This window comes from Blennius ocellaris, assembly GCF_963422515.1.
Source record: "Blennius ocellaris genome assembly, chromosome: 1".
Classification (NCBI taxonomy): domain Eukaryota; kingdom Metazoa; phylum Chordata; class Actinopteri; order Blenniiformes; family Blenniidae; genus Blennius; species Blennius ocellaris.
The window spans coordinates 4,389,016-4,415,936 of NC_137650.1; the positions used below are offsets into that span (position 1 = coordinate 4,389,016).

The 26,921-nt window shown below is 44.7% G+C and overlaps 2 protein-coding genes across 2 annotated transcripts in view; one reads left to right on the forward strand and one right to left on the reverse strand.

Moving 5' to 3' along the window:
• Positions 1–7,428: 7,428 nt before the first annotated feature.
• Positions 7,429–26,921, reverse strand: part of cep89 (centrosomal protein 89) — a gene marked incomplete at its 3' end in the record, with an annotated part of 87,591 nt that continues 68,098 nt past the window's right edge. The window contains exons 16-18 of the mRNA XM_080520213.1: positions 22,024–22,172; positions 8,045–8,123; positions 7,429–7,653 (exon numbers count right to left, since the gene is read on the reverse strand). Coding sequence (XP_080376339.1) covers positions 7,429–7,653; positions 8,045–8,123; positions 22,024–22,172 — 453 coding nt within the window. The remainder of the gene's footprint in view (positions 7,654–8,044; positions 8,124–22,023; positions 22,173–26,921) is intronic.
• The window catches only part of LOC308128608 (E3 ubiquitin-protein ligase RNF182), a gene marked incomplete at both ends in the record, with an annotated part of 32,010 nt that continues 27,377 nt past the window's right edge, over positions 22,289–26,921 (forward strand). The window contains 2 exon segments of the mRNA XM_080494232.1: positions 22,289–22,348; position 22,352. Of these exon segments, the coding sequence (XP_080350358.1) occupies positions 22,289–22,348; position 22,352 (61 nt within the window).

Genomic DNA, 26,921 nt, shown 5'->3' on the forward strand with positions numbered 1-26,921 from the left:
TAGCCTATTTTGCATGCAGTCCTTTCTGATGACACCAGGTGGAGCTCAGCCACTCATAACCAGTCGCCACTACTCACGTCTGCTCTTTTGGGACCAACAAACAACAACAACAACAAAAAAACCAATGGAGTTTTTCTCAACAGAGGATTCATACAGCCAACATTAAACTGTTGAGGGCATGTACTAATCTCTGACCAATCAGCAGACAGCTCCTCAAAATTAAGACTGTTCTGCTGTCCTGAGTAACCCAACAGAAGGGTGATCAAAAAGCGTCAACCTTTGGAGCAGTTGTCTGCATAAAACATGCAATTCTTGCAGTGAAAACTCAAACCGGACCATTCCTGCAATTTTTGTGTGGTGGAACCGGAACTTAACGTCTTCATCCCTTTACCAGGATCACAGGCCCTGCTGCTTCTCCTGCTGCTCTTAAGACCACACTCTATGAAGCTTTAGCAAGAGTGGAAAGATTGGAGTGAGAGTCAGAGCATTTTCTCCTCCCTCATCCACATGTATGACCAATTTAGTCTTAATGTTGTGGGAATGACTGTTGACATAGCGAGTGATGACACACAGATGACGTTGCGTCTCTGTCAGAAATTCGTCACGAAATTTGTTTTTTGAACAGGTTTTAAGGAATGCTCTGGGTTACACTCTGAAACACTGGATCTTTTAAACTCACATTTCTCAAAACTGTCAAGATTTTAACAATCGGAGGTCTGGTTTCTAAGCACAAACTTTTAAAATACAGTCATGCCTTCACTCACCCCACCATCCAGGTGTGACAGCTGCCTCCGTCTGTTCCAGAAAATCTCAGAGCTTGAATATTCACCCTCTACCAGATCAAAAATGAGGAGCAGATCCTGGACTCCTTGGTCACTGTGGGTCCTGCGATCTCCACCACCATAACCAAAGCTGAAATGGAATCCACGGTCCCCCGTCAGGACGCTGCAGCTCCGGCTGCTGACCACTGAGTTTGGCGTGCTCTCCTCTGAGCCAGAAAGAACTGTGTACTTTGGCCCGGGGGGGGGGGGGGGGGGGGGGTAAAAAGGCTGGGAGGCCTGCCTGTTCTCCTCTTTTGCCAAAAGCTGTCAAACAAGTTTGCCTTCTTGGATGATCTGGATTTCCCTCCACTCTGCGGTTGTCACTCCTCTCCAGCATCTCCGGAATTGGATGGCTGTCCTCACTCGGGTGCGTCCGGATCGTCTGGGCTAACTTGGTGATCTCCACTCCCGACAATGTGTCCCCTCGTCATGGCATGGGTTAGATTTAGTAGTGTCCTCTACCTGTACACCTGGCTATAGTCCACATGTAGAGCTTTGAAAATGATTTTTTTGGTATTCTCTTTTTATTTAGAAAGGCAAATTTCCATCACAAGCATTGTTCAAAGCCACATTCAGGCAAAAATATAGAAGAGGATGGTTATAATTACATTCAGGTGATTCCTTTCATACTGCCCTTCCGCATGTTTTTTTTTTTTAACATATTAAACAATATTTCAAGTGAATACAATAAGAAAACAAAATAACTGAAGAGCGCACCCACTTTTACCAATATATTCTCTCACAAAAAACAGGGGTGGTTAACAAAAAACCACAAGTTACATCAAATGAAATCAGATCTGATTAGTTTCACGTAATCTGTCCATTTACTCCAGATGAAATTAGTCTTTTTCAACTCTGAGGGAAGAGGATATCTTCTCCAGCATATAAATTCCATGGATGATTTCTATCCATTCCTCAGTGGTAGGGGGATCTGCTTTGAACCATTTCTTGGTGGTAGCTTCCTTGCCGGCTGCCAACAGTACGACCAACTTGTGTTCCATGTGTCAAACAAACTTCCCAAATACATGTTCACACATTCAAATGAATGCTCACATTAAACATGGTGATATGTTGGTGGATCTCAGTCCAAAAAGGTCTTATTACCTGGCAGCCTCAAGATATATGGCAATGGTTGGCCCCGCCTGAGCCACAGAGCCTCCGACAAGCATCCCGTTACCTTGATGTCTCTTCTGAATGGGTGCGATGAAAAATCTTGAGATGTTTTTCCAGCAGAATGACCTCCTGTGTTTGACTCAGTTGTGAGCCATTGTACTTGGTATATTTTTCTCCCATCTGTCTTGAATGATTGGTACCCCCATTTCCTTTTCCCATTTATTTTTGACGTATTCTGTATTCTGCGGTTTAGATAATTGTATGGATTTATATAATTTGGAGATGATTTTGTGACCTGATCCGGGCTTTGTTAATGATAAAAATCCATGTCACTGTCCTGCTTTCAACAACTGGAACAACGATTCAATCTGTTCTGTAAGGGCGATTTTTTCAGATTCTTACAGATTCGGGACTTTATAATTAAAAACACCACATTAAAAACCAATAACACCACTTCACATGTTGAAAAAGCGCGTTCTCTCTCCATAGATAGGAGGCATATCACAATCTTTTACAGAGCCCTCAACTTAAACTCACCTCTATCATCACAGCCCACAAGGCAAGCATGGGAGAAGGATTTAAACATCACCATCGGCGAATTCCAGTGGCAAAAGGTTTGGTCCAATGCTACGAACATATCTGTGTGCAATCGGACCAGGTCAATACTGCTCAGAATTGTGCACCGTATCCATATAACACCTGCCATTAAGAACAAAATGGACCCCAACGCTTCACCACTGTGCTGGAAATGTAAATCTGAGATGGGTAATTATGTTCACTGCATGTGGTCTTGTGTTAAATTGCAGCGATATTGGTCCAGCATTGTATATGTACTGTGCTCTATTTTCAATATCCCAATCCAACTGGACCCTAAGTGTCTCTTACTTGGTCTAACAGACAAAGGTATCACCAACAGAGATCACAAGAGGCTTTATAATATCCTGACCTTTGCTGCTAGGAAACATATCCTATCCTGTTGGATTGATGAGTCTGCCCCAACTTTAAGATCATGGCACAATATATTCAGGGACTGCATTCCAAGTGAACTAATTACCCGTATGTTGTGTTAAAAGTGACCAAACCCAGCTAAAGATAAGCCTCCGGGGGTGGAAGGCAGTTGACATGCAATGGGGGTTGAATGCGACTCTTTGTTTGTGTGAAGCTCACCGGTAAGACAACAGCCCCCTCAAATAATCCCTTCAAACAGCCACTGAGTTTTACCCACAGGAAGGCGGAGACTAGGAGGAGAAAGAATATAGGCAGCATTTCCGGTGCGAGCTCACTCTCTCTCTCACTCTCTCTCTGTCGCTCTCTGCGGACGTGGTTCTGAGCAAGATCTATTCGTAGTGGAATGCTCCAGAACCCGGGAATATTCTTGTAAAGGCCGGTACTTTTTCTATCTTATGTAATAAACTCCTGTGTTAATCCATTCTCAAGGTTTGTAGGTTTCTAACTCACTGTGTATCCTTTTCTCTCTTCTCGGGAAGAAAGATAGTCGCTTCCTGTCTGTGCGGATTCGAAGGAGACAAACAAGACAGTTGGATGCATTTTACAGAGTCTGGGATCTTTATTTACAACATGTTGGTCCTACTGTATCATTAACGCTTTTGCGGGGATTCCCGAGGTCAGCGTGATATACTTTGTGTACAACCTGTTCATCTTCTTGTACTGGGATGTCTGTGTTTTGAGCTGATACCTTATGTGGTTACTGTCAAGAACTGAGAAGTATCTTAATCTAGACAAATGTATATAGGGCTGTATGTGAGCTATTGTGTTGTTGTCGTGTTTGTCGTCTGTTTGAAAATCCAATAAAAATATTATTAAACCAAAACATTTTTTTTCCATGAACCCAGATTCCCTTTTCTCCAATCCTTCTTTGAGGTTTTTGTCAAAGTAGGTTCTCTTCTATTCTGGCCCTTTGTCCCTGCCACAAGTAGTTCACTATTAAAAGACTGACAGGACGATAATTCCCACACTCCAATTTGTCTTTTCCCTCTTTAGGTATGGCGGAAATCATTTACTCCCTCCAAGGGGGGGTGTCCTTTTCTCGAAAAGCCAGTTGAATGCTTTTTATAATGTTGGAACGAGTTGATCTTTCATTGTTTGGTATTCATTCATGATCATTGGAAGATTTATCGGGTCAAGAAAGGCAGGTGTCACTGCTCATCTGAGGTTGGTATTATAGAATAGAATATTTTTGGAAGCATTGTATTTTTTCTGGGCTTGTTTCTATTTCATTTGTTGCTGGGTTCCTAATTTTATGTATAGTTCTGTCTGCATGTTTTTTTCTTAACCTATATGATAGAAGTTCAAATGATTTTCCACCTGTCTCATAGTAATGCTGCTTAGGGAGCAGGACCTTCTTTTGAATTTCTTGAGTATTTATTTCCTTTATTTCTTTTTTAAGCCTTTTAAATACCACATTTATCGTCCTCTGTGGGAGATTTTGCATGCTTTTTCTGTAATCCCTTTTGATCTTCTTCTAATTTTTAATACGTTTTTGTTCTCTAATATTCTTCTCATATGAAGATATGACTATTGTTTTGTCTCCAAGTATAGTTTAATTTCATTTTTCAATTCATCTCTAATAACTGGGTTGTTCAGAATGTTTGACTTTAGTCTCCAGAGAGTGACTTCTTCATATTATTCAATTTTAGCAACATACATACTGGGTTGTGATCTGTAATATTACTGGGTCCAATTTCAGTTATGCACTGTAAAAAATTAGTCAATGCGTGAGTAGACATTGTGACCAAATGAATAATGTGAGTCGTCTCTGCTTGTTGGATTTATTTCTTGCCACACGTCCACAATTCCCACTTCCTGCATCCCTGTATTTAATTTTTTATGTATGTTTTGAGCATTAGATTTCCCGTTTGATGAGTCAACTTTGGGATTTAGTCGGATATTAAAATCTCCACCACATATTAAAATTGTGGCCTGCAATGAAATTGTGAGGACCTGTTGAATTTGTGTTATGGGTTAGGGTTTGCAACATTGCAACATTCTGGAGTCTAGATACGAGATTGACAGTACAAATCCCAAAACACAAAGACATGACGGACTGTCACAACTAATTATAATTCACTGGTGCAAGTTCTGCACATCTGCATGTCTAACAAAGTCTGACACCAAAACACTTTAACTCCCAAAAAGTTTTTTTTAATTTAATATATGTACAAAATATGGAACTGAACAAGCTGAAATGAATTCATGTATTGAACCTTTAAAAGTTCATGTTTGTATTGGGATGTTTAAGAATTTTGAAAAATAAGAATTTGCTTATGATTTCTTTATATTGACACAAGACGAGACGTGTGTGTGTGTGTGTGTGTGTGTGCACAGACAGGAAGCGACATCTGGAAGAAGGAACTCTTCAATTAGAGAATCTGAATAAAACATGAAGCTGTCTGATGGATTTAAATCCTGCTCTCATGTCAGTGTGGATTTAGCTCATCCTAACCCTAACCCTAACTCATCACAAAATCATCTCAAAACAACATTTTCAATCAAGACAGGAAGCTCGGGGTCACGTATCATATGGTGTTAAAAACTTCACCCGCAGAATGAAATATTTGACACTTTCGCGACTTGAAATGTTTTCAGTTCATTTATACCATAAAGCTGCAAACTATAATAATTCAGACACTGGAGGGAGATTATTATTTAACACCCCATTTGACACACATTGAGACATTAAAACCTACTTCTGTATCCGACATGTTATTATAAGACTTCTCCACTATTTATTTAATGATTATGTATTAATCCGAGAGGGGAAATTCCTTTATGCATTGTCCCATTGGTAGCAGCTACACAGAGCAGTGCTGGGAGGGATGAGGGTCTTGCTCAGGGACCCCCAGTGCTTGTTTTTGTGAATGTGCGAGGAAACCGCCGCATGCACAGGGAAAACATGGAAACTCCACACTGGGGGCTTTTCCACTCGAAAGAACCAGGTTCTAGTTCAGAGACGGATGTGAAAAACCACCAATAGAGCAACGAGGAGACTCAATGTTTTCTGTCTCTTTGGTCTGAATCCGAGGTTCAGGCCAGACTAGATGGCGTGATCCGGATTAAATCAATGAATACAGTCCATCTCTTCATTCTTCTATGGGGGCCACAGTGCGATTCGGTGAGATCAGTGATGTACAATGTTTTAGAGTGACGCAATCACTTGGCTCTATTAACGGTGGAAAAAGAACTGGTTCTTTGGCGGTGCTCATTTAAGAACCGGTCCTGAACTAGAACCTAGTTCTTTTTGGCAGAAAAGCCCTAACAGGAAGACCCAGGTCCATACCTGAACCCACAACCTCCTGGCTGTGAGGCAGGAGCATTAACCAATCTGCCACTGTGCAGCCTATATCTATCCTAGCAGTTGGAGACATTGTGTAATCTCTCCAGAGGTCTGCAGTACGATGCTGGAGTTTCTCTGATCGAGATAACTTCAAGGATTAAACCTGAGTTTTCTGTACTAAATCTTTTCGCTCTGGTTTATATTTGGCCAGATTTACAAAACCCTGGGATTAATGTTAAAAGCCCATATTGCATTTGAAACAAAGGAAAATGACTCTGCTTCAGACAGTTCGAGAGGTTTGTCGCCACTTGATCAAACTCAACTCTGGAGCGTCATACCAGGTGGTCTCTTTGCTTTTGACTCTTCACAGGGGATTCAGGCCTGCTGCCAAAGGGTTTCATCAGTGATGAGGGCAGATTGGAGTAGACTGAAGAGGTCTGAAGCAGAATGAAGCGGTTTGGAGCAGATTGAAGCAGTCTGAAGCGTAATGAAGCAGTCTGAAGTAAATTGGAGCCGATTGGGGCCGATTGGAGCAGATTAGAGCAGACTGGAGCAGATTGGAGCAGATTAGAGCAGACTAGCCCCGTTTCCACTGTACAAAAAATGCGGGAATGGACAGGTATAGTCCGTTACGGTTCAGGTTTCCACAACAAGAATTTGTGATTTTCCTGAAACAACCGTTACAAAGGTGGTCGCTTATCCGTTACAAGTCTGTCGGGGTACCCAGGACCATGGAACAGGTCTGAGTTTGAGGAGCTGTCTGCTGATTGGTCAGTGATTTACTACACACCATCAATATTTTAATGTCGGCTGGATGAATCCTCTGCTGTACGCTTGGTCAGCTTTGCACTGGTTGTTTTTTTTTTCCTTCTTTTCTTTGCTGCTCAACTTTCGTGTTGGTCGTGAAACAGCGGATGTGAGGCAGGGGGAGACCCAGGCTCGAGACTTTGCATCGCGTCGGAGCTTTCTGTTCCAGCATCACGTCCGTGCTGTCGGTCGGGCTGGTGGTGCGCTGTGCCAGGTCTGTCTTTGCATCGTGTCCGTGGTTTCTGTTCAAACGCATTGCAGCGGCGGTCAGCCTTTCAACAGAAATCGCATTTCAACAGAAAGCTCGAATGCGATGCGTTGTGTCCCCGCTGCCGGTGGTCAGGCAGAAGGCGCGGTGCGGGGATGGACCGTGGATGTGATGCATAGAGACGCTCAGAGCAGCCTCTGTGTTCCGGCGCGGAGCTGTCGGAGCATGCTCAACGGCGGAGTGGCTGCTCCGGCATTTGAGCAGAAAGCTAAGGGCAACCCGTGTCCCGGTGCAGCGCACTGGCGCGGCTCTGTGCCACGGCCAACCGGGGTGCGCTTGGGTGCAGGGCAAGTCACCGGAGCGTTCGATCTCTCGGGTCCAACACAGAAGGTGCAGCTGCAGCTCTGTGGCTGCAAACAAATTAAAGTTAACAAAACAACTAGTGCAAAGTGGAGGATGTAAAGAACAACAGAGGATTCATCAGGTCCAGATCTGCCACCTGGCTGAGACGACTGTTGTAACATCACATATCTGTGGAGCTCCAAGCCCCGCCTACTTTTAAACCTACTTCCTGTAGTGGAAATGGGCACCGGATTTGGCTCCGGTTACGCTTTGCCATACTGCTCCGTAAGGCTCCGTTCCGTCCCTGCACTTTTTTGTGGTGGAAACACGGCAATAGAAGCAGATTGGAGCAGAATGAAGCACAATGGAACAGATTGGAGCAGATTAGAGCAGATTGGAGCAGATTAGAGCTGTCGCCATGTCTGCTGGAGATGAAGAAGGTTGGGTCATCAGTTGGACCTCCACCAGAGTCTCCTTCAGGTGCTGGTTCTCTCTGGTGGCTGCCTGCCAAACCAGCTCCAGCTCCATCTCCACCTCCCTGTCGAGGAGGAACAGAAGCGTTACTACATCCACCATACACTTGGATTTAAAGACACACAACAAACAACAGCCAACAACCATAGCAAAAACAGCAGTATAACATGAATAATAATAATATTTAAAAAAAATCACCTCCTGGGGCCGAGACAATGACCCAGGATACCAATACTAAGGATATCTCTGTTACCTGAGGCCTGTGAGACGATGCTGGATTTTTTCTTATAGAGATAACTTGAAGGATTAACTCTGGGTTTTCCGTACTAGGACGCTCACTCACTTCTCACTGGGCAAAAAAAAGGTGTCTATTTACCTGTGATGTGGGGAGTGTTAAGAGGGATTTTATCTGGTCCAATTGTAGATAAAGAACATGTTGAATATTAACAAGGAGAAATCCTGTAGTGTGTTCTGCTCTGAGAGGAGCCGAGCAGCAGGGGGTGTGACGTCATGAGTACTGCTATTAAAACCAACAGCTAAAAGCAACACTGCTGCTGAAGTTTAAGCCGTTCCACACTTGTTCATGACATTATAACGTATTAATTCATTGGACAATATAAGCAGACGTGCACGGCACAGTGATCACTCAGTTTCACTTCATTAAGCCTCACTTCTCTTCTTTAACTTTATATTTTCCTTCACTTTGTTTTGAGGCTGTCTCCCTTGTGTGAATGCATTTTGTCTTGGAATATTAATTCATCACCGTGACGGCAGAGTAGATGTGCGCTTCAGAAATTCATGTCTCTGCAGTCATATCACATGGGACAATTATTATTCCAGATCTATGTAGCAAGAGAGAGAAAAAGAGAGAAAAAAAATTAACACAAGTGTTGGAGTCAGTTTGGGTTTAAGTTTGTATAGTTTGTCTAATACCCTTTATGTCTACTGGAGGGGGGCAGTGTCATTCATCTGGGGAGCTTTAAGTACACCTTAGAATTCCTTTCCTGTGATGATATCTGAAGGAAGCATACATCTTTTGACCATTGTGCGGAGAAGTTTGGTTTTGTTATTTACTGACTTTTATTGATAGACGTTTTTTGTGATAAATAAAGTTTCATGCATCATTTTTACTCCGACCGATGGCGGGAAACATCATTTTTTACTACCGACAAACGACGTCATGGAAGTCTTCCTATAGCAATTAGTGTCTGTATCATGATCCGATAAGATGACACGACAACAAGGGTATGACTTACTATCTCTTTCCCACGTGTTATAATTTTTTTCGGCCACTCAGGGGCTCCATACAGATCAACCGTCTGGAGCTAAGCAGACTTGGAACAAGTCAAGAACAAGAACATCCTTCAAAGTAGTGATGAGAAACCCGACTCCTTGAACGGACTCATGGGTTTTTGAGTCATTCATCCAAGTGAACTGGTTGCCTGAGTCATTTGAGTCATTTGATTCAGTTGCGCCTGCGCACTATTTCCACCCGCTCCAGGACCTTGAGGCTCAGCTGAACCACGGGGGAGAATCAAGTATTCATAGTAAAATGCTGAAACACTTCTGAGGAAAATAAACAATAAGTACACATTAGTTTTTAGTGGTCCTGGTCTCCTTATTCTCGATTATGTGTGTTGTTTTTGAGGTTTATTTGAATCAGAAAATAAATTAAATAAATGATTAAACTGAATAAATACATGGCATCCAGAATGGCAGATATACAGTATATATTAATACATACATATGATTTTATAGTTTTTTTTCCCTTCCAACATTCTGGTTTTCTTTTTGTACTTATATCAATAAATAATGTGACGTTCATAGGGCAGAACTAATTGTAGGGGAAAATATTAAATGTAACGCAATACACGCTACAGTCGTATTTCTGAGTGGAGCGTCGCTGCAGATTTTCAGGTTAGGGCTCACCGCTCACGAGGTGAACGACACAGCGGAAGTGCTACTGACCGATTCAGTGAACGACTCTTTCGAGTTTCGAGCTGACTCGGGCATGTGAGCTGAACAACAGAAATGAAGTAAGTTGTGCTGAACTACACCTACAAGCTGAATCGAGCGTGCTGAAAGCCTCATGTGAATGTAAGGAGCCGGAAGATGCAGCTAGCATTAGCGGCTCAGCTACAAGCTGCTTTTAGCAGCTCTTTTAGCTTTACAGCTGCTTTTCTCACAGGGCGACTAAAGTGAGTAATGGAGTTAGACTATTAGCAGAACAGTGACATTTATATTTTCCTATCTGCAGCTGGAGGCTGTAGTAAGAATGACTCGGTGAATGACTTAATGAATGCGATAACTCGTGAGTCACCGTTCAGTAAAGTGATTCGCGGGTTTTGAACGATTCATTCAAATTCCATCATCACTACTTCAAAGCCCCATTGACAAGGACTGATTTTGTTTAAAAGATTGTTCTGCTCTCCAAGTATCCCACAAGGGCGGTACAATCCGCGCACCAATCAGTGTATTGTAAAAATAGACAGGTCATTTTCCAAGAGATCTTATTGGTCAGTAGATGACGCCTTCATTCTCTGCTCCAGAGTTAAACATCAGAGTACCGGGGTGATTTATCCCACCAAGATGTGAATCTGCTTCACAGTGCTGCTTCCCAGAATTAATCCTGACACTACCTGGATAAAAGAAAATCCCAAGTCATAATATAGGCTGTTTATGTAGAATGAATTCAATTCGTGTCAACTCACTGAATGTGTACCTGGTGGTTTTGTAGCTTGTATGATGTCTGTCCCCCGACTAAACATGGTGCGGCCACCAACTGAACGCGGTGCGGCACGGTTCTGTCACCGACTGAGCACGGTGTGGTCACTGCCTGAGCACACTGAGCACCAACAGAACCAGCCCAGGTGGTGTTAGCCTGCTGTGAGATTCAGCCCTGTGGCCGGCAGGGTGGCAACACCACCTGATGAAAAGAGGAAGATATCTTTGATTTCCTTGATGAATTTTAGAGTGTCCGTTGTAGACCACCGAGTTTTTGCACAGTGTGACCTCCTGTTGAGGTGCTGAGAGTTCAAGGTACCAGGTTCGTGACAGGGAAACTCTAGCTGCTGCTTGTTTCTGTACAGACATCTTGAGCCTGCAGAGCTAATTTCTTATTCCCTAGCCAGACCCCAAAGCATCATTTATTCACGTGTGGATTCCTCATGTCAGGGTCTCCGGATGATCACGTGAATTACTGTGGGAGACTGACTGTGTGCACCAATTATGAAATGATCATTATTTCCTTCAATGTAAGAAAGCTGGTGGTGGGAGGAGAACAGTAGGTCAGACACACACACACACACACACACACACACACACACACACACACACACACACACACACACACACACACACACACACACACACACACACACACACACACACACACACTCACTCACTCACTCACTCACTCACTCACTCACTCACACACACACACAGAATAACAATCAATTATACAATAAGTCGTGTTTATGAGAGCCTGCAATACATTGGGAGTTCATTTTGAATGATTCATGTAATCAATGGATTACTATGCCTGGAAACATTTGTGGAAACATTTGTGTTCATGAATTTTGAACATGTTTGTAAAGGGTGTGTGAATCAGCCCAAAAGCAGAATCTCTTCATCTGATCATGCAGTTTAGCACGGTTAGTGTCAGATGTAATACATCAGGCAGAAATGTCACAAAGTGTGAATTTCTGCAACAAATAAAACCAATTCACAGATAACTTACTGAAAGTAATGAGTTTCCATTTCCTGAAATGATTAGAAATGTTTTAAACAAAAAATATATATATATACAAAGAAGATCCACAAAGAGCCTTTAGATATCATATAGATTCCAGCTGTGTGTGATCTCAGTACGAGTATGAATCCAGCTGTTCTTTGAAAGCCTCAGGCCTTCATTAAAAAAACATTGTCATGAAGAGTAACACAGCAGACAGGTTGTGGGGAAGTTCACACCAGGGCTGTTATTAAAAACTGTCTGACAGTCTGGCACAACTGCAAACCTACCAGCCACCTGAACCGAAGGCTGGAGGGAGAACATTGATGAGAGAACCATGGTCACTCTGAAGGAGCTGCAGAGAGCCACAATCTGTCCTCAGCCTGCACTCCGCAAATCAGACAGGAAGAAAGACATGGTTGAAACAAAGCCAGAAGAAGTCACAGCAAACATCTGGAAGAAGGAACTCTTCAATTAGAGAATCTGAATAAAACATGAAGCTGTCTGATGGATTTAAATCCTGCTCTCATGTCAGTGTGGATTTATCACCTGAAACATAAGAGCACTTTCTAATCAGATTAACTCACCAGGAACAATGTAAAAAATATTTGTTCTGTTTCTAAATATAGGGACAGTTGGTTTCATTGAGAATAACTGTGCTGTTACCAAGAGCCGTCATATATTCCAACTCCATGCAGTCCTGAGAATCTATTTAACATCCTATAACTAAAGGAAATGACAAGGGTTTTTATATTAGTTGGAGCATTTGATTCTCTACAAAACAAACCTTGGACTTCCAGTTTAGGTGAACATGTGAAAGCAGCGTTGTCCCCATCTCCCGCAGCAATAAATGTACTTTTGGTATTTATTCTGACCCAACTGAGAGTGAGGCAATTATATTTGTATCCCTTATAGATCATACACAATGTCAAAAACAACAAAGTATATAAAACTGCTCCCAATTGATCGATTAGGTGTCTTACATGGCCGTTGCCTCCATTGGTGTGTGAATGGGGGAATGTGACTATGTAACGTGCATTGGGACTGCTCAAGCAGTTGAAAAGTGAAATCCCTTTATCACATTGGCAAGGGATTTCACTGGTATACAGGAACATTTTTCAATTGTAATGATTAAAAAAAAAACTTGTATTTGTGACTCTCCACTATGCTGGTAGATGTCACACAGTGGGCGCTGGTGCTTGGACAACTCATCCATAAAACTCCAAACCTGGACAACTCGTCCACAAAACTCCAAACCTTAACAACTCGTCCACAAAACTCCAAACCTTAACAACTCGTCCACAAAACTCCAAACCTTAACAACTCGTCCACAAAACTCCAAACCTTAACAACTCGTCCACAAAACTCCAAACCTTAACAACTCGTCCACAAAACTCCAAACCTTAACAACTCGTCCACAAAACTCCAAACCTTAACAACTCGTCCACAAAACTCCAAACCTTAACAACTCGTCCACAAAACTACAAACCTTAACAACTCGTCCACAAAACTCCAAACCTTAACAACTCGTCCACAAAACTCCAAACCTTAACAACTCGTCCACAAAACTCCAAACCTTAACAACTCGTCCACAAAACTACAAACCTTAACAACTCGTCCACAAAACTACAAACCTTAACAACTCGTCCACAAAACTCCAAACCTTAACAACTCGTCCACAAAACTACAAACCTTAACAACTCGTCCACAAAACTACAAACCATAACAACTCGTCCACAAAACTCCAAACCTTAACAACTCGTCCACAAAACTACAAACCATAACAACTCGTCCACAAAACTCCAAACCTTAACAACTCGTCCACAAAACTACAAACCATAACAACTCGTCCACAAAACTACAAACCTTAACAACTCGTCCACAAAACTCCAAACCTTAACAACTCGTCCACAAAACTACAAACCATAACAACTCGTCCACAAAACTACAAACCTTAACAACTCGTCCACAAAACTCCAAACCTTAACAACTCGTCCACAAAACTACAAACCATAACAACTCGTCCACAAAACTCCAAACCTTAACAACTCGTCCACAAAACTACAAACCTTAACAACTCGTCCGCAAAACTCCAAACCTTAACAACTCGTCCACAAAATTACAAACCTTAACAACTCGTCCAAAAAATGACAAACCGCCACCTCTGAGGCCAGCACTCAGTGTCCAGCCTCATCACAGGGATGAACCAGCCCAGTTTCCCTCAGGAACCATTCAAGGAAGTCCACAGCTCACAGAACACTCTCTGCTTTCCCCCAACAAGCAGGTCAAAGCATCATGCGTGAACAGCTCCTTGAATCTACAAAGCACGACCAGCACAAGGCAAGGACGGTCCTGAATCACAACGCTACTTCTCCTTCTGCACAATGCAGCTCAGCCAAAGTTAGCATAACTTGCTAACTGCACACCGAGGATCCTCCAGCCTGGACAACCGACCAACTCCTTCTTAAAAGACACTAAGGACATAGTAACTACTGGTAACTATAGTTAAACATCAAGCTATGCACAGAACTGTATATCTTTTAAGATGTGTTGATTCTATTTCTTGTGATTCAGTTCTACTGGTGATATTAGCACGAGTGAGCTAACCTGAAAATCAATGTTAGTCCTGTGTCGTGTTCTTATTTCGCATTACACTAACCACGCAGTACAAATGTTCCCAATTGACTGCTTTATTCCAGGTCCACAAGTTAACAACAACATACATCCTGATACTTCCGTGGGAGCCACAACATGACCTGTAAAAGACTGGAAGTGACATACACTACACCGTGCCGCACACCAGCAGTATCTGTATGCTCATCTGTGAGGTTTTTTTTGTCCTAACAAGAGGCATTGAAACATTCCTCTGCTGTTGTTTTACAAACATTAAATTCAAATGAGCAAAAATGTTTCATTAAATGGTAAAATGTGAGGATTCACACCTCGTTCCAGCACCGGATCCTCCCTCACTGACACTCCTGCAGGTAATTGGCTAATTGATTGCTCCCTCCTCTTAAGCCCTGCAGTGAGGCGGATCCGGTGCCAGAAGATTGTGTCTCTATTCCGAGTCACCAGCTCCTCTCATGCTCCCCAAGACTCCCTGCTTCAAGCGTCCTCAGCCACCCCGTCTCGCTGTGCAGCTCTCCCTGCTGCGCTCCTCGTGTGCTCTCGGCTCTTCACTCGATGTGTCCTCAGCGCACCTCCTCCTGGTTCAGCTTGCCTCCCTGCTGCAGTCCCCTCGCCTGCACACTCTGCATCCCAGAGTCTCCGTTCCCTCATCTCCCAGGTCTCCCGACTCTTCCCCCAGCAAGGAGCCCTTCCTTCCCCCACCGGAGCCATACACTGGGGAACTGGGTTGCTGTGATCAGTTCCTGCTAAAGTTCCGCCTCGTCTTCAACCTCCAGCCCTCAAAGTATCCCTCGGACCGGGCCAAGATCGCCTACACTACCAATCTTCTGCGAGGGAAGGCGGTTCGGTGGGTGACGGCACTCTGGAACAATGACTCACCAGTAATTCAGACCTGGGACCGGAAAGCTTGAAAAGACATTCAATCAACCAGTAAAGAAAGGGGAGGCGGTGCGGCGGCTTCTCTCCTTCTCCCAGGGCACCACATCAGCAGCCAACTACTTGGTCGAGTTTCGGATCCTGGCACAGGAGTGTGGGTGGCAGGACGAGGCTCTCCATGGAATCTACACCCAGGGTCTCTCGGAAAGACTCAAAGACCAGCTGGCGATACGGGACGACCCCTCCTCCCTCGACGTACTCATCTCACTCTCCATTCGCTTGGACAACTGGCTGAGGGAGAGGCAGCGTGCCGACCGCCGATCCTTCCCCGCCGGACTCTTCTCCTCCCAGCCGGCTCCCAGGTCCTTGACTTTCCCGCCGGGCCCTAGAACTCCCGACGAGTCAGCAGAGGAGCCAATGCAGCTGGGACGGACCCATCTGGACCCCCGAGAATGACGCTGGCGCATCGAGAACCAGCTGTGTCTCTACTGTGTGGGAGCCGGACATATTCGGGACTCCTGCTCGAGTCTACCCAAAAAGTGCGGCACGTCTGTGTCCGGGAACCCTCCGACGAGCCATATCTCCAGTGTCCCAAGTTCCTCTGCCCGGACGAAGGTGCCCGCCAGCCTCTACTGGGATCAACACTCTTCAACCCTTCCTGCCCTGGTCAACTCAGGGACCAACGACAATTTCGTGGACGCTGGGTTGGCGGCCCAGCTCGGACTGCCATTGGAGCTCCTGCCTTCTTCCCAAAGTGTCAATGCCCTAGATGGTCGGCTGATTTTCCAGGTTACCCATCCATCGCATGACCACTCTCACCATGGTCATCTCTGGGAACCACAGAGAGACTCTCCAGCTGCTGGTGATCCCTTCTCCAGTCACGTCCCTCGTCCTCGGTTACCAGTGGCTGCACCAGCACAACCCACACCTCAACTGGAGGAAGTCTTCAATCATTGGGTGGAGCCTCCAGTGTCACTCCCAGTGCCTCCGGTCTGCCGAATCCATCTCCTGTTCCCATTCCCTGGCTCCATCTCCTCCTGATGTGACTGCGGTCCCATCGGAGTATCGTGAGCTGGTGCCGGTCTTCAGCAAGGACCTCGCTCGGACTCTCCCTCCTCACCGGCCCTATGACTGCTCCACTGACCTGCTTCCTGGGGCGCCGCTGCTGGCGGTGCCCCTCTACAACATCTCGCGTCCCAAGAAGGAGGCAATGGAGAAGTACATCCAGGAGTCATTAGCGGCTGGCCTCATTCGCCCCTCATCATCTCCGGTGGCAGGAGGATTATTTTTGTGTTAAAAAGAAAGACGCCACTCTCATCCCTACAAGGCCTTGAATGCCTTCACTGTGAACAACAGGTCACATCTTCCCCTCATCGATCCCTCCTTCGAACCCCTCTGCGAGGCCCGGGTGTTTACCAAGCTGGACCTCCGGAACCCATACCATCTCGTCCGGATCAGGAAAGGAGATGAATGGAAGATGGCGTTCAACACCCCGCTGGGACACTTCGAGTACCGGGTGATGCTGTTTGGACTCACTAATGCACCGGCGGTGTTCCAAACCTTCATGAATGATGTCCTCCAGGACATGTTGAACAAGTTTGTTTTCGTGTACCTGGATGACATCTTGGTGTTTTCCCGCTCACTGGAGGAGCACCGGGAGCACGTCCGCCTGGTCTTCCAACACCTCCTGGAGAACTGGCTGTATGTCAAGCCAGAGAAATGTGAGTTCCACGTTACCCCTGTACAGTACCTTGGCTTCATCATTGCCCAGGGGCAACTCCAACCGGACCCGGCCAAGGTTCAAGCCGTCATGGAATGGCCTGTCTCCACGACCCGGAAGGAGCTATTGAGATTCCTGGGGTTCGCCTACTTCTACCGTCGGTTTATCAGGAACTACAGTAGGGTGGCCTGTCCCCAAACCAACTACAACGTGGGGAACTGGGAACTGCTGGCGGTGCTGTGAGCGCTGCAAGAATGGAGACATTGGTTGGAGGGTGCTACAGTCCCATTCATCATATGGACGGACCATAAGAACCTGGAGTACCTTTCGCTTGGCCCGCAGGCTCAACTCCCGCTAGGCGCGCTGGTCCCTCTCCTTGAGTAGGTTCAACTCCGCCGCGCTCCTCCGAGTTACCGGATCTCATCATCCAATCATCCTGCATCCTGGGTGCCGCCGACTGGGACATTGAAGTGACCGTCCGGGAGGCTCAGGGGGCTGGTCCAGACCCAGGCACCGGTCCCACGGACCGCGTCTACATTCCAGGCTCTGTGCGCTCCCAGGTTCTTCAATGGGAGCACAACTCCAAGCTCACCTGCCATCCCGGAGCTGGCCACACCCTCTCCTTCCTGCAGCGACATTTTTGGTGGTCTGGCATGGCCCGGGAGGTCCGGGAGTTCGTTGTTGCTTGTTCCATCTGTGCCCGCAGTAAGTCCTCCCATCAACCTACATTGGGTCTACGGCCACCTGGTGGTCGCATCAAGTCATTGTGCTCTCTCTCCACGCACCGCCGCGCACCCCTAGTGGTCATCACGGTCACCGCCCTGAACCAGATACCTGCCTCCCTCTGGCGTCCATTCGAGATCATTACACCCACTCACACTGACCCTCCAAGGTCCGCCTGACCACGAGTGTCTGCCAGGAGGGTCATTACCTCGAGGGTCATTACCTCCCATAAACACACACACACACACACACACACACACACACACACACACACACACACACACACACACACACACACATACACACACACACACACACACACACACACACACACACACGCGTATATATTTTGTATTCATATTAGTAAAGGGTTGAACTTCTCACTGGTCTGCGCATATAGCCAGGCCTGCAGATGCTGCTAGGAATTAATTCTGTCTTGAAATGGAGCTGCATGGACCCTCTTTCTTTGTACATAGTGTTTGCTGTTTAGTAGATTAGATCTCCGTGTTAGATGATGTTTGTTACTTGATTGTGTTGATTTCTGAGATGACTTCCGAATTATTCATGAATTAATACAGTTTTGTTAATAAATGCCTTTTAGCTGAAATGATCGATTCCGGGTAATTATTGTGTATTTCTTGTTGACAATTCATTGGTTTGTAACAGTCTGTGCTTGAACCTCACACATTCCTTGTTATTTAAGATTGTTATATTTTACACAGGAATATTAACGGACTTAAATAACCCTTTTACAAACAAGACGGATATTTTGGTATTAGCTATTTCCAGTTTAGCTGGTGGTGCCCCAATTCCATTATTATTTGATAAATAATCAATGTATTCAAATTAATAATTTTTTATTAAAAAATAATTTTTCAGAATTTATTAACTTTTGAGTAATTACACAGTTTTTCATAAATTACTTTCAGTGATCTATTACTTTCAGTAATTTATTACTTACAGTCATTTTTAATGCTAATAACCAACCATAAATGCCAACGTGTGTGTGTGTATGTGTGCGTGTGTGTGTGTGTGTGTGTGTGTGTGTGTGTGTGTGTGTGTGTGTGTGTGTGTGTGTGTGTGTGTGCGTGCGTGCGTGCGTGTGTGCGTGCGTGCGTGCGTGCGTGTGTGTGTGTGGGTGTAATGTTGAAGCTTCTCTGAGGCTGCTTTATATATACTCAGTTCAAACAGTCTCATTAAAACTCATTAAAATTACAAATATTCAGAATCAGTCAGCTGTGACATCCCGAAATCTAATTGATTTGTCCTCGGCTGAGGACAAATCATCCCTGAAGTTTTCATACATTGGGTGATGTGATTTTGTGAAGAGTTGGTAAAACACATCCATACACACAAGCCAACAAATAAATACGCGCAGATGAAAACATACCTTTCTCGGCCAAATTTCATTGGTCACCTAACTATTTTGGTGAAGGTAAATATAAAAAAATACAATGAAATATAAAGAAATGCACATACGCACACAGAGTAAATATGTGTGAAACAGCCTTTAGTCATTCCTGTAGCATTCCCAAATGACATGTTAACAAACAATATGTGTATCTATGAATATTGTTGACATCATTACCCGCTTGTTTTTTTGGCACAGCAGATAATGTCTGTTTCGATTGTTAAGGATACAGAATCGTCTCTTAACCTCAACTATAACAAGCAAGAGAGAAAATCCAGGTAACAAGTCAATATAAATTTAACAAGTCAACTCATTTAAATAACAAAACCCCATATTTTCCCAGACCATGCACTCATTTAGACGCTATCATATACATCGCTAAATTGTTAATTTTGTCGTCTTGACTTTATTATATCATTTCTTTTTAACCAACAATTTAGAAGTGAGGGATGTTTTATCTTGCTGGTGATAAAGGTGATAAAAGCCAACATGCCATCACATGCCAGATGACGCTCTAAGTAAGACTGCAGATGCAGTTGATGCATAACATAACACAACATCAATCACTTCCATATCTCCAATAGAGCATCAGAGTCAGTTTTAAATGAATAAGGTGCTGCAAAAGCAAGCATTCATCTCCACAACTCCAACTCCACTTTGGAGGAAACAATCTCCTTTATTCAGTTTTCCTTTGAGGGGTTGACTTGAACTCAAAAACACTTTGTTAATTGTCTTTGTTGAGTAAATGCTGAAGACAAACAATCAGATGATTTCCTCCAAACCAAACTGTTACCATGGCAAGCCATATCCCTATCACAAGCTACTCACACAGGATACAAATAAACATCATGCTGCTACAAGAGCTGAGGTGTGTGTGTGTGTGTGTGTGTGTGTGTGTGTGTGTGTGTGTGTGTGTGTGTGTGTGTGTGTGTGTGTGTGTGTGTGTGTGTGTGTGTGTGTGTGTGTGTGTGTGTGTGCGTGCCTGCGTGTGTGCTGACTTGCACAGGTACAGTCTGACCAACTGTACAGAGGAAGCGTCATTACAATCCCAGCTCTACCAGCTGAAGCCTAACACTACATCATTACAGGACTATTGCACAATAGCAGTACTGCACTATAGCACTACAACACTATTGCACTTCAGCACTATTGCACTTCAGCACTATTGCACTTCAGCACTATTGCACTTCAGCACTATAGCACTTCAGCACTATAGCACTTCAGCACTATAGCACTTCAGCACTATTGCACTTCAGCACTATAGCACTACAACACTATTGCACTTCAGCACTATAGCACTACAACACTATTGCACTTCAGCACTATTGCACTTCAGCACTATTGCACTTCAGCACTATAGCACTTCAGCACTATAGCAGTACAGCACTATTGCACTATAGCACTACAACACTATTGCACTTCAGCACTATTGCACTTCAAGCACTATAGCAGTACGGCACTACAGCACTAGAGCACTACAGCACTAGAGCACTAGAGCAATACAGCAGTACAGCAATACAGCAGTACAGCACTATAGCAGTACAGTACTACAGCACTATAGCAGTGCAGCAGTACAGCACTAAAGCCGTGGTCCCACTGCGCTGTTGGTGCTGGGATGGAACGGGGAGGGACAGGTTTTCTTGCAGCCCCACTGACAAAAGCACGAGAGCACTACAGCACTATAGCACTGGAGCACGAGAGCACTATAGCAGTACAGCACTACAGCACTATAGCAGTACAGCACTACAGCACTATAGCAGTACAGCACTACAGCACTATAGCAGTACAGCACTACAGCACTATAGCAGTGCAGCACTACAGCACTATAGAAGTACAGCACTACAGCACTATAGAAGTACAGCACTACAGCACTATAGCAGTGCAGCAGTACAGACACCTCCTCCTTGCGGCCAGCTGCAAAACTACCTTTTCTATGCCATAATCGCTTGTCTCGAAACATGTTTTAATCTGTCTGTGTTGATGCTAAATGGGCCTGAGGTGGATCCCCCCCCCTCCTCCTCCTCTCCATTCCTCATGTTGACCTTCTTTCCCCAAAACTTTCAATGCAATTTCGTTGTACCTGTTACAATGACAATAAAGACAATTCTGTTTCTGATTCTAAAGCCGCGGTCCCACTGCGCTGTTGGTGCCGGGATGGAACAGGGAGGGACAGGCTTTCTTGCAACCCCACTAACAAAAGTTGTGGATGGTACAGAAAAAAATGGAACAAGATTCAAAAAGGTGAAGGTTTTTAATCTCATAAGACTTGATAGATCATTAATTGTGTCCATGTGAACACAGGTTCAGTTTGTAATTATTACAGTAAAATCTACCAGAGGAGCAACGATCAAATACCTGTTGAAGATTTAACAAAATATAAACATGGAAAACAGAATTCATGCAAATCGTTAAAGAACACACACACACACACACACACACACACACACACACACACACACACACACACACACACACACACACACACACACACACACACACACACACACACACACACACACACACACACACACACACACAGCTAATGTTTGAAAGTGGTATTCTGACACAGACAGGCGATCATTAGTCCTACAGGTGGATTTTAAAAAGCAGCTAAAGCCATGTTTCAGTGTGAAAGAGGACATGATGCTTTGCTCCATGACTCAGATTTGTCCAGAAATCTGTCTGCTATCAGTTTGTTTTCTATCTCCATGCACACCTGCAAACAAACCGTCCCCGGTTTCTCTCTTTCCTCTTTTCATTCATATTCTCTCTGTCTCTCTCTCTCTCTCTCTCTCTCTCTCAGTCTCAGTCTCTCTCTCACTCTCTCTCTCCCCCCTCCTCCTCCTCCTCCTCCTCCTCCTCACAACCCCTCCTACCGTTTGGACTGCAGCAGTTTCTCCTCAGCCTCCTGTCTTTCTTTCAGCAGTGTCTGCAGGTGGAGGATCTCTCTCTGGTGTGATGCTGTTCTCCCCTTTGCTGTCTCTTCCAATGCTGCCAGTCTGCTTGACGCCTGCGTTCGATACACCTACACACACACACACACACACACACACACGCGCACACACACACACACACACACACATACACGGAGACAGAGGACGAATGAAATGTGGATTGCTGCTATGAAAGAGGAGGATTTACATGAAGGACAGAGCAACAGAAACAAGTGGCGTGGAGGAGAGGGAGTCGGACACTCTGGGATAAGGTGAGGACACACGCATGCACGCACGCACAACGCTCACTCATACAAGTGGAACATGTTTGTGGCAGAATGGATTTCAACTGAAGTAAATAACCGAAATAACAGAGGGCGAGGAAATGAGAAAATCGCCAGTGAAAGAAAGCATGAGAGCAAGAAAATGAGATGCACAAAAAGAGCTGCATTTGGTAGAGCCCGTGTGTGTGTGTGTGTGTGTGTGTGTGTGTGTGTGTGTGTATGTGTGTGCGCGCGCACATGTACGTTGGAGTTAATTGTTGTCTGCTTGTTGAAAAACAAAAAAAAATTTCAAACAGGGTTCATTAAAGGACGACACTCATCTAACAATACACGCAGATTAATTAATCTTATAGACCACTGCCACCACAATAAAGAAAAGGCCATTATCACCTCCTTAGATACAGAAAAAGCTTTTGATAGGGTAAATTGGAAATTTCTACTTGCTACACTATGGAAATTTTGATTTAGACAAAATGACCTCTCCTGGATAAAAACATTGTCCACCTCACCCAGTGCCTGTGTTAAAACAAATGATCAAACTTCCTCAAGGTTCAATCTTGAGAGAGGCACCAAGCAGGAGTGTCCACTCTCACCATCTCTCTTTGCAATTTTTATTGAACCATCAGCAGCAGCCATTAGACAGAACAAAAACATAAAAGGAATACAAACAGCAAATGTAACCCATAAAATATGCCTTTATGCAGATGATGTATTACCTTTCTTGCAAAATGCACAGACCTCTCTTCCAGAAACAGTAGAGTTAATAGACAGATTCTCTGCAATTTCAGAATATTCTATAAATTGGAATAAATCAGTTGTCTTGCCTATTAACTCTATTTTTCAGCACACATCAAATACCTCACTAAAACCAGGGAACATCAAATACCTCGGCATTAATATCTCAGTCAAGCTGTCAGACTTGGTGCACTTAAACTACACCCCCCTTATTAAAACAATAGAAGAGGACCTCACTCGATGGAGGACACTTCCTATATCACTTATGGCGAGAGTAGCAACAATTAAAATGATGGTCCTGCCTAAAAGTAACTACATCTTTTCAATGATCCCAACAAAACCACCAAAAACGTGGTTTAATACGTTGGATTCCCATATCTCAAATTTCTTATGGAAAAATAAACCATCACGTATAAGTTTAAAAACACTACAGAGCACTAAGGACCAAGGTGACTTAGAACTTCCAAACTTTTATAATTATTATCTTGCCAATGAATTACTTCATGTTGTTAAATGGATTAATCAGAAACCCTTAGATGAAAGATGGCTCGACATTGAAAAAATATCTCCATATCAGAGATCTTCCTTTCTTCAGTCCTGTCATCAAAAAACACAGCTGCTTTAAAAGCATCAATATAAACAATCTCTGACAGCTTGGTGGGAATTTCTTAAAATGAATGGATCGTCACTCATTCCCTGCAAACTCACACCTTCTGGAACAATCCTGACATCCTGCAAAGGAAGAAACCAATAAACTTCACAAGATGACAAAACAAGGGAAGAAGAAACTTGGAACACCTTCTCTTCAATAACTCTTTTATTCCATTTAAAGTTCTAATAGAAACGTATGGTATCAGTCAAAACAATTATCTGTAATATCTTCAGCTCCAGTCAATAATACAAACAAAGTTCAAACTAGAAGAGATGAACCTAAACTGACCTCAGACAGTGACAAACCTCCTGAAGATCTCAGCACCAAAACCACTTTCTAAAATCCTTTCAGTCCTGTCATGTTCCAATACCACAATATCCCTTCAAGCTCCAAATGGGAAGAAGATCTCAACATCAACACAAACCCAACGCTTTGGTCACAAATCTGTAGAAACACATTCACAATGAGCAAAAACACCAATATACAGCTCAGACAATACAAGGTCCTTCACTAGTTCATTACAGGACAAAGGATGTTCAAGATGGTCTCACTTCCACTAACATATGTTCTAACTGCACACGGTGATCTCCCTGGCCTCGCTCTTGGGGCCGCCTGTGGCTGGGGTGTCGTGGCTTGGGTAGTTGGTGGCCTTGTGGTCTGGGGGGGTTCTGGCACCCATCCTGGGGAGTGGTGGCCTAGCCTGGGGGGTGCTTGGGGGGGTTGTGTGTGTGTGTGTGTGTGTGTGTGTGTGGGGTTATCTCTGGGTTGGGGGTGGTTCTGCTGGGGTGGGGATGCTGGGCGTCAGGGTCTTGGGGGCTGGGATCCCTCCCCTTTCTGGTGGGGGTGCCCGCTGTGGTGGGGTGGGGGTGCTGGGCGTCGGGCGTCAGGCCCCGGCCAGGCATCGGGCCCCGGCCAGGCTGTCTGGCCGGGGTGGGCGTGGGGGTCAGTGGGGCTCTGGGTTTGGATGGACAGCTGACTGAAGGTGACCCCCAGGGCTGTAAATATGGGAGATGGTCTGTTGGTGTGTGTGTGTGTGTGTGTGTGTGTGTGTGTGCGTGCGTGTGTGTGTATGTGTGTGGGGTTGTGTGTGTGGATGTGTGCGTTATATATATAAGTATGGGTGTCGTCTTGCGTGAGTATGTGAGGGTGTGTGTGTGCGTGTGTGTGTGGGGGGGGTTGGGTGGTTCCCTGGCCGCTGGCTTCCAGCCGAAATCGTGCTGGTTCCATGCAGATCTTAGACTCTGCTCTTCGGCCGTCGGGTGGGATGGGGAGGGCTTCCTGCCCGGGTCCTCTTGCGGTGCCTTGTCGGGGCGGGTGCTGGTCCCCGTGTTCCAGGCCGGCAGCTCGGGGGTGGGGTGGGGTGGCACGGGGGGTCCAGCTGGGCCAAGGTCCTAGCGACAGGGGGACCTTCTCCCTCTTTACCCCCCTACCTTACCTGTGGTCTGGCCCCTCCGCCGACTTTTCACCGCCCACAATTTTAACTGTATCCCCCTCCCCCCCAAGTAAATGTATGTGTGTGTATGTGTATGTGTATGTGTATGTGTATGTGTATGTGTATGTGTGTGTGTATGTGTATGCGTATGCTTAAGTGTGGATGTGTGTGTGCGTGTGGGTTGGGCGGTGGGGGGGTATTGGGGCTCTTGGGGGTTGGAGGGTGGCTGTCCTCTGGCTGGGCCCGGCCGGGCCTTCGTTCTTCCTGGTCTGGGGGTTGGTGGTGCGGAGGCCGGCCCCCGGGGGTGCGGTGGGCTTCGCTGCCACACCCAGTGGACAAACCACACACACACACACACACACATACTTCTACTCCTCATCGATGAGATTTGCTGCTGATTTTTCTTGTTTTCTGCTATTGTTCTTTCAATTATCAAAATCATGTTTTTGTTCTTTGTTTTGTGTCATTTTGTTTTTGCTTTTGTTATCATTGTTGTTGTTGTTGTTTTTGCTTTTTGTTTTTTTGCCTACCTGCTAATTTATACTCTTGCTAGAAAATCATGTTACTGGCATGATAGAGCTGCTCAGGCTGGTTTAGCCTAGAAAATCATGTAACTGTCTAGATCACATGTGTCGAACTCCGGCCCTCGAGGGCCACAGCCCTGCACGTTTTGCATGTCTCCCAACACAGCTGATTGCAATGAGCAGCTTGTTATCTGGCTGTGTGCTGAACGTGGTGATGAACCATCAGGACATTCAGTGGAGGGAGACGTGGAAAACGTACAGAGCTTTGGCCCTCGAGGATCTGAGTTTGACACACCTGGTCGAGATAGAGCTGTTTAGGCTGGCTTAATCTAGAAAATCATGTTACTGTCTTGATAGAGCTGCTCAGGCTGGTCTAATCGAGAAAATCATGTTACTGTCTTGATAGAACTGCTCATACTGGTTTAATCTAGAAAATCATGTTACTGTCTTGATAGAGCTGCTCAGGCTGGTCTAATCTAGAAAACCATGTTACTCTCTAGATAGTACAGCTCAGGCTGGTTTAATCTCATAACAGTTGGAAAATATTTGGATCAGTGTGGTTACTGTAAAAAAAATCTATGTAGCACTAACAAGGGTATTGTATGTATCTCCCCACCCAGTCTATCTCTCTGTCTTTCCTATCCTCTCCTCTCCTCTATCCTTTCACCCCAACCGGTCAGCAGAATGCTGCCACCTCTGAGTCTGGTTTCTGCAAAGGTTTCTTCCTGTTAGAGGGACTTGTTCCTTTCCACAGTCGCAAATAAACCTGCTTGCTCAAGTGGATATGTTGGGCTTTTCTATTTTCTCTGTTAAAAACACCTAGGGATGACTGTGTTTTTTAAGAAAAGAAAAAAAGAAATGTTGTGTCGCTCTGACGAGTGCCCGTTCGAGTTTACCATGATATTCAGAGAGAATTGACAGTGTATTTTGTTTCCTTTAATAAATATTCCATTAAAAAAAAACAAAAAAAACTTTACATTGATGAGTGAACTGATGTAAATCCTGAACATTTCTCAGGGAAACAAAATGCCTTCAATAATGATGAATTTGACTTTGTAAATCATCTATAGAGGAAGACTGTCCCTCTGTTTTATGAACCATAGTGGGTTTAGCAGATGAGAGCAGCTCTATCATGCTGCCTTCAAACACTTTCTTAACACTTCACTTAACGTTTCCCCACAACACTCAATCAATCAAATTTTATTTGTATAGCC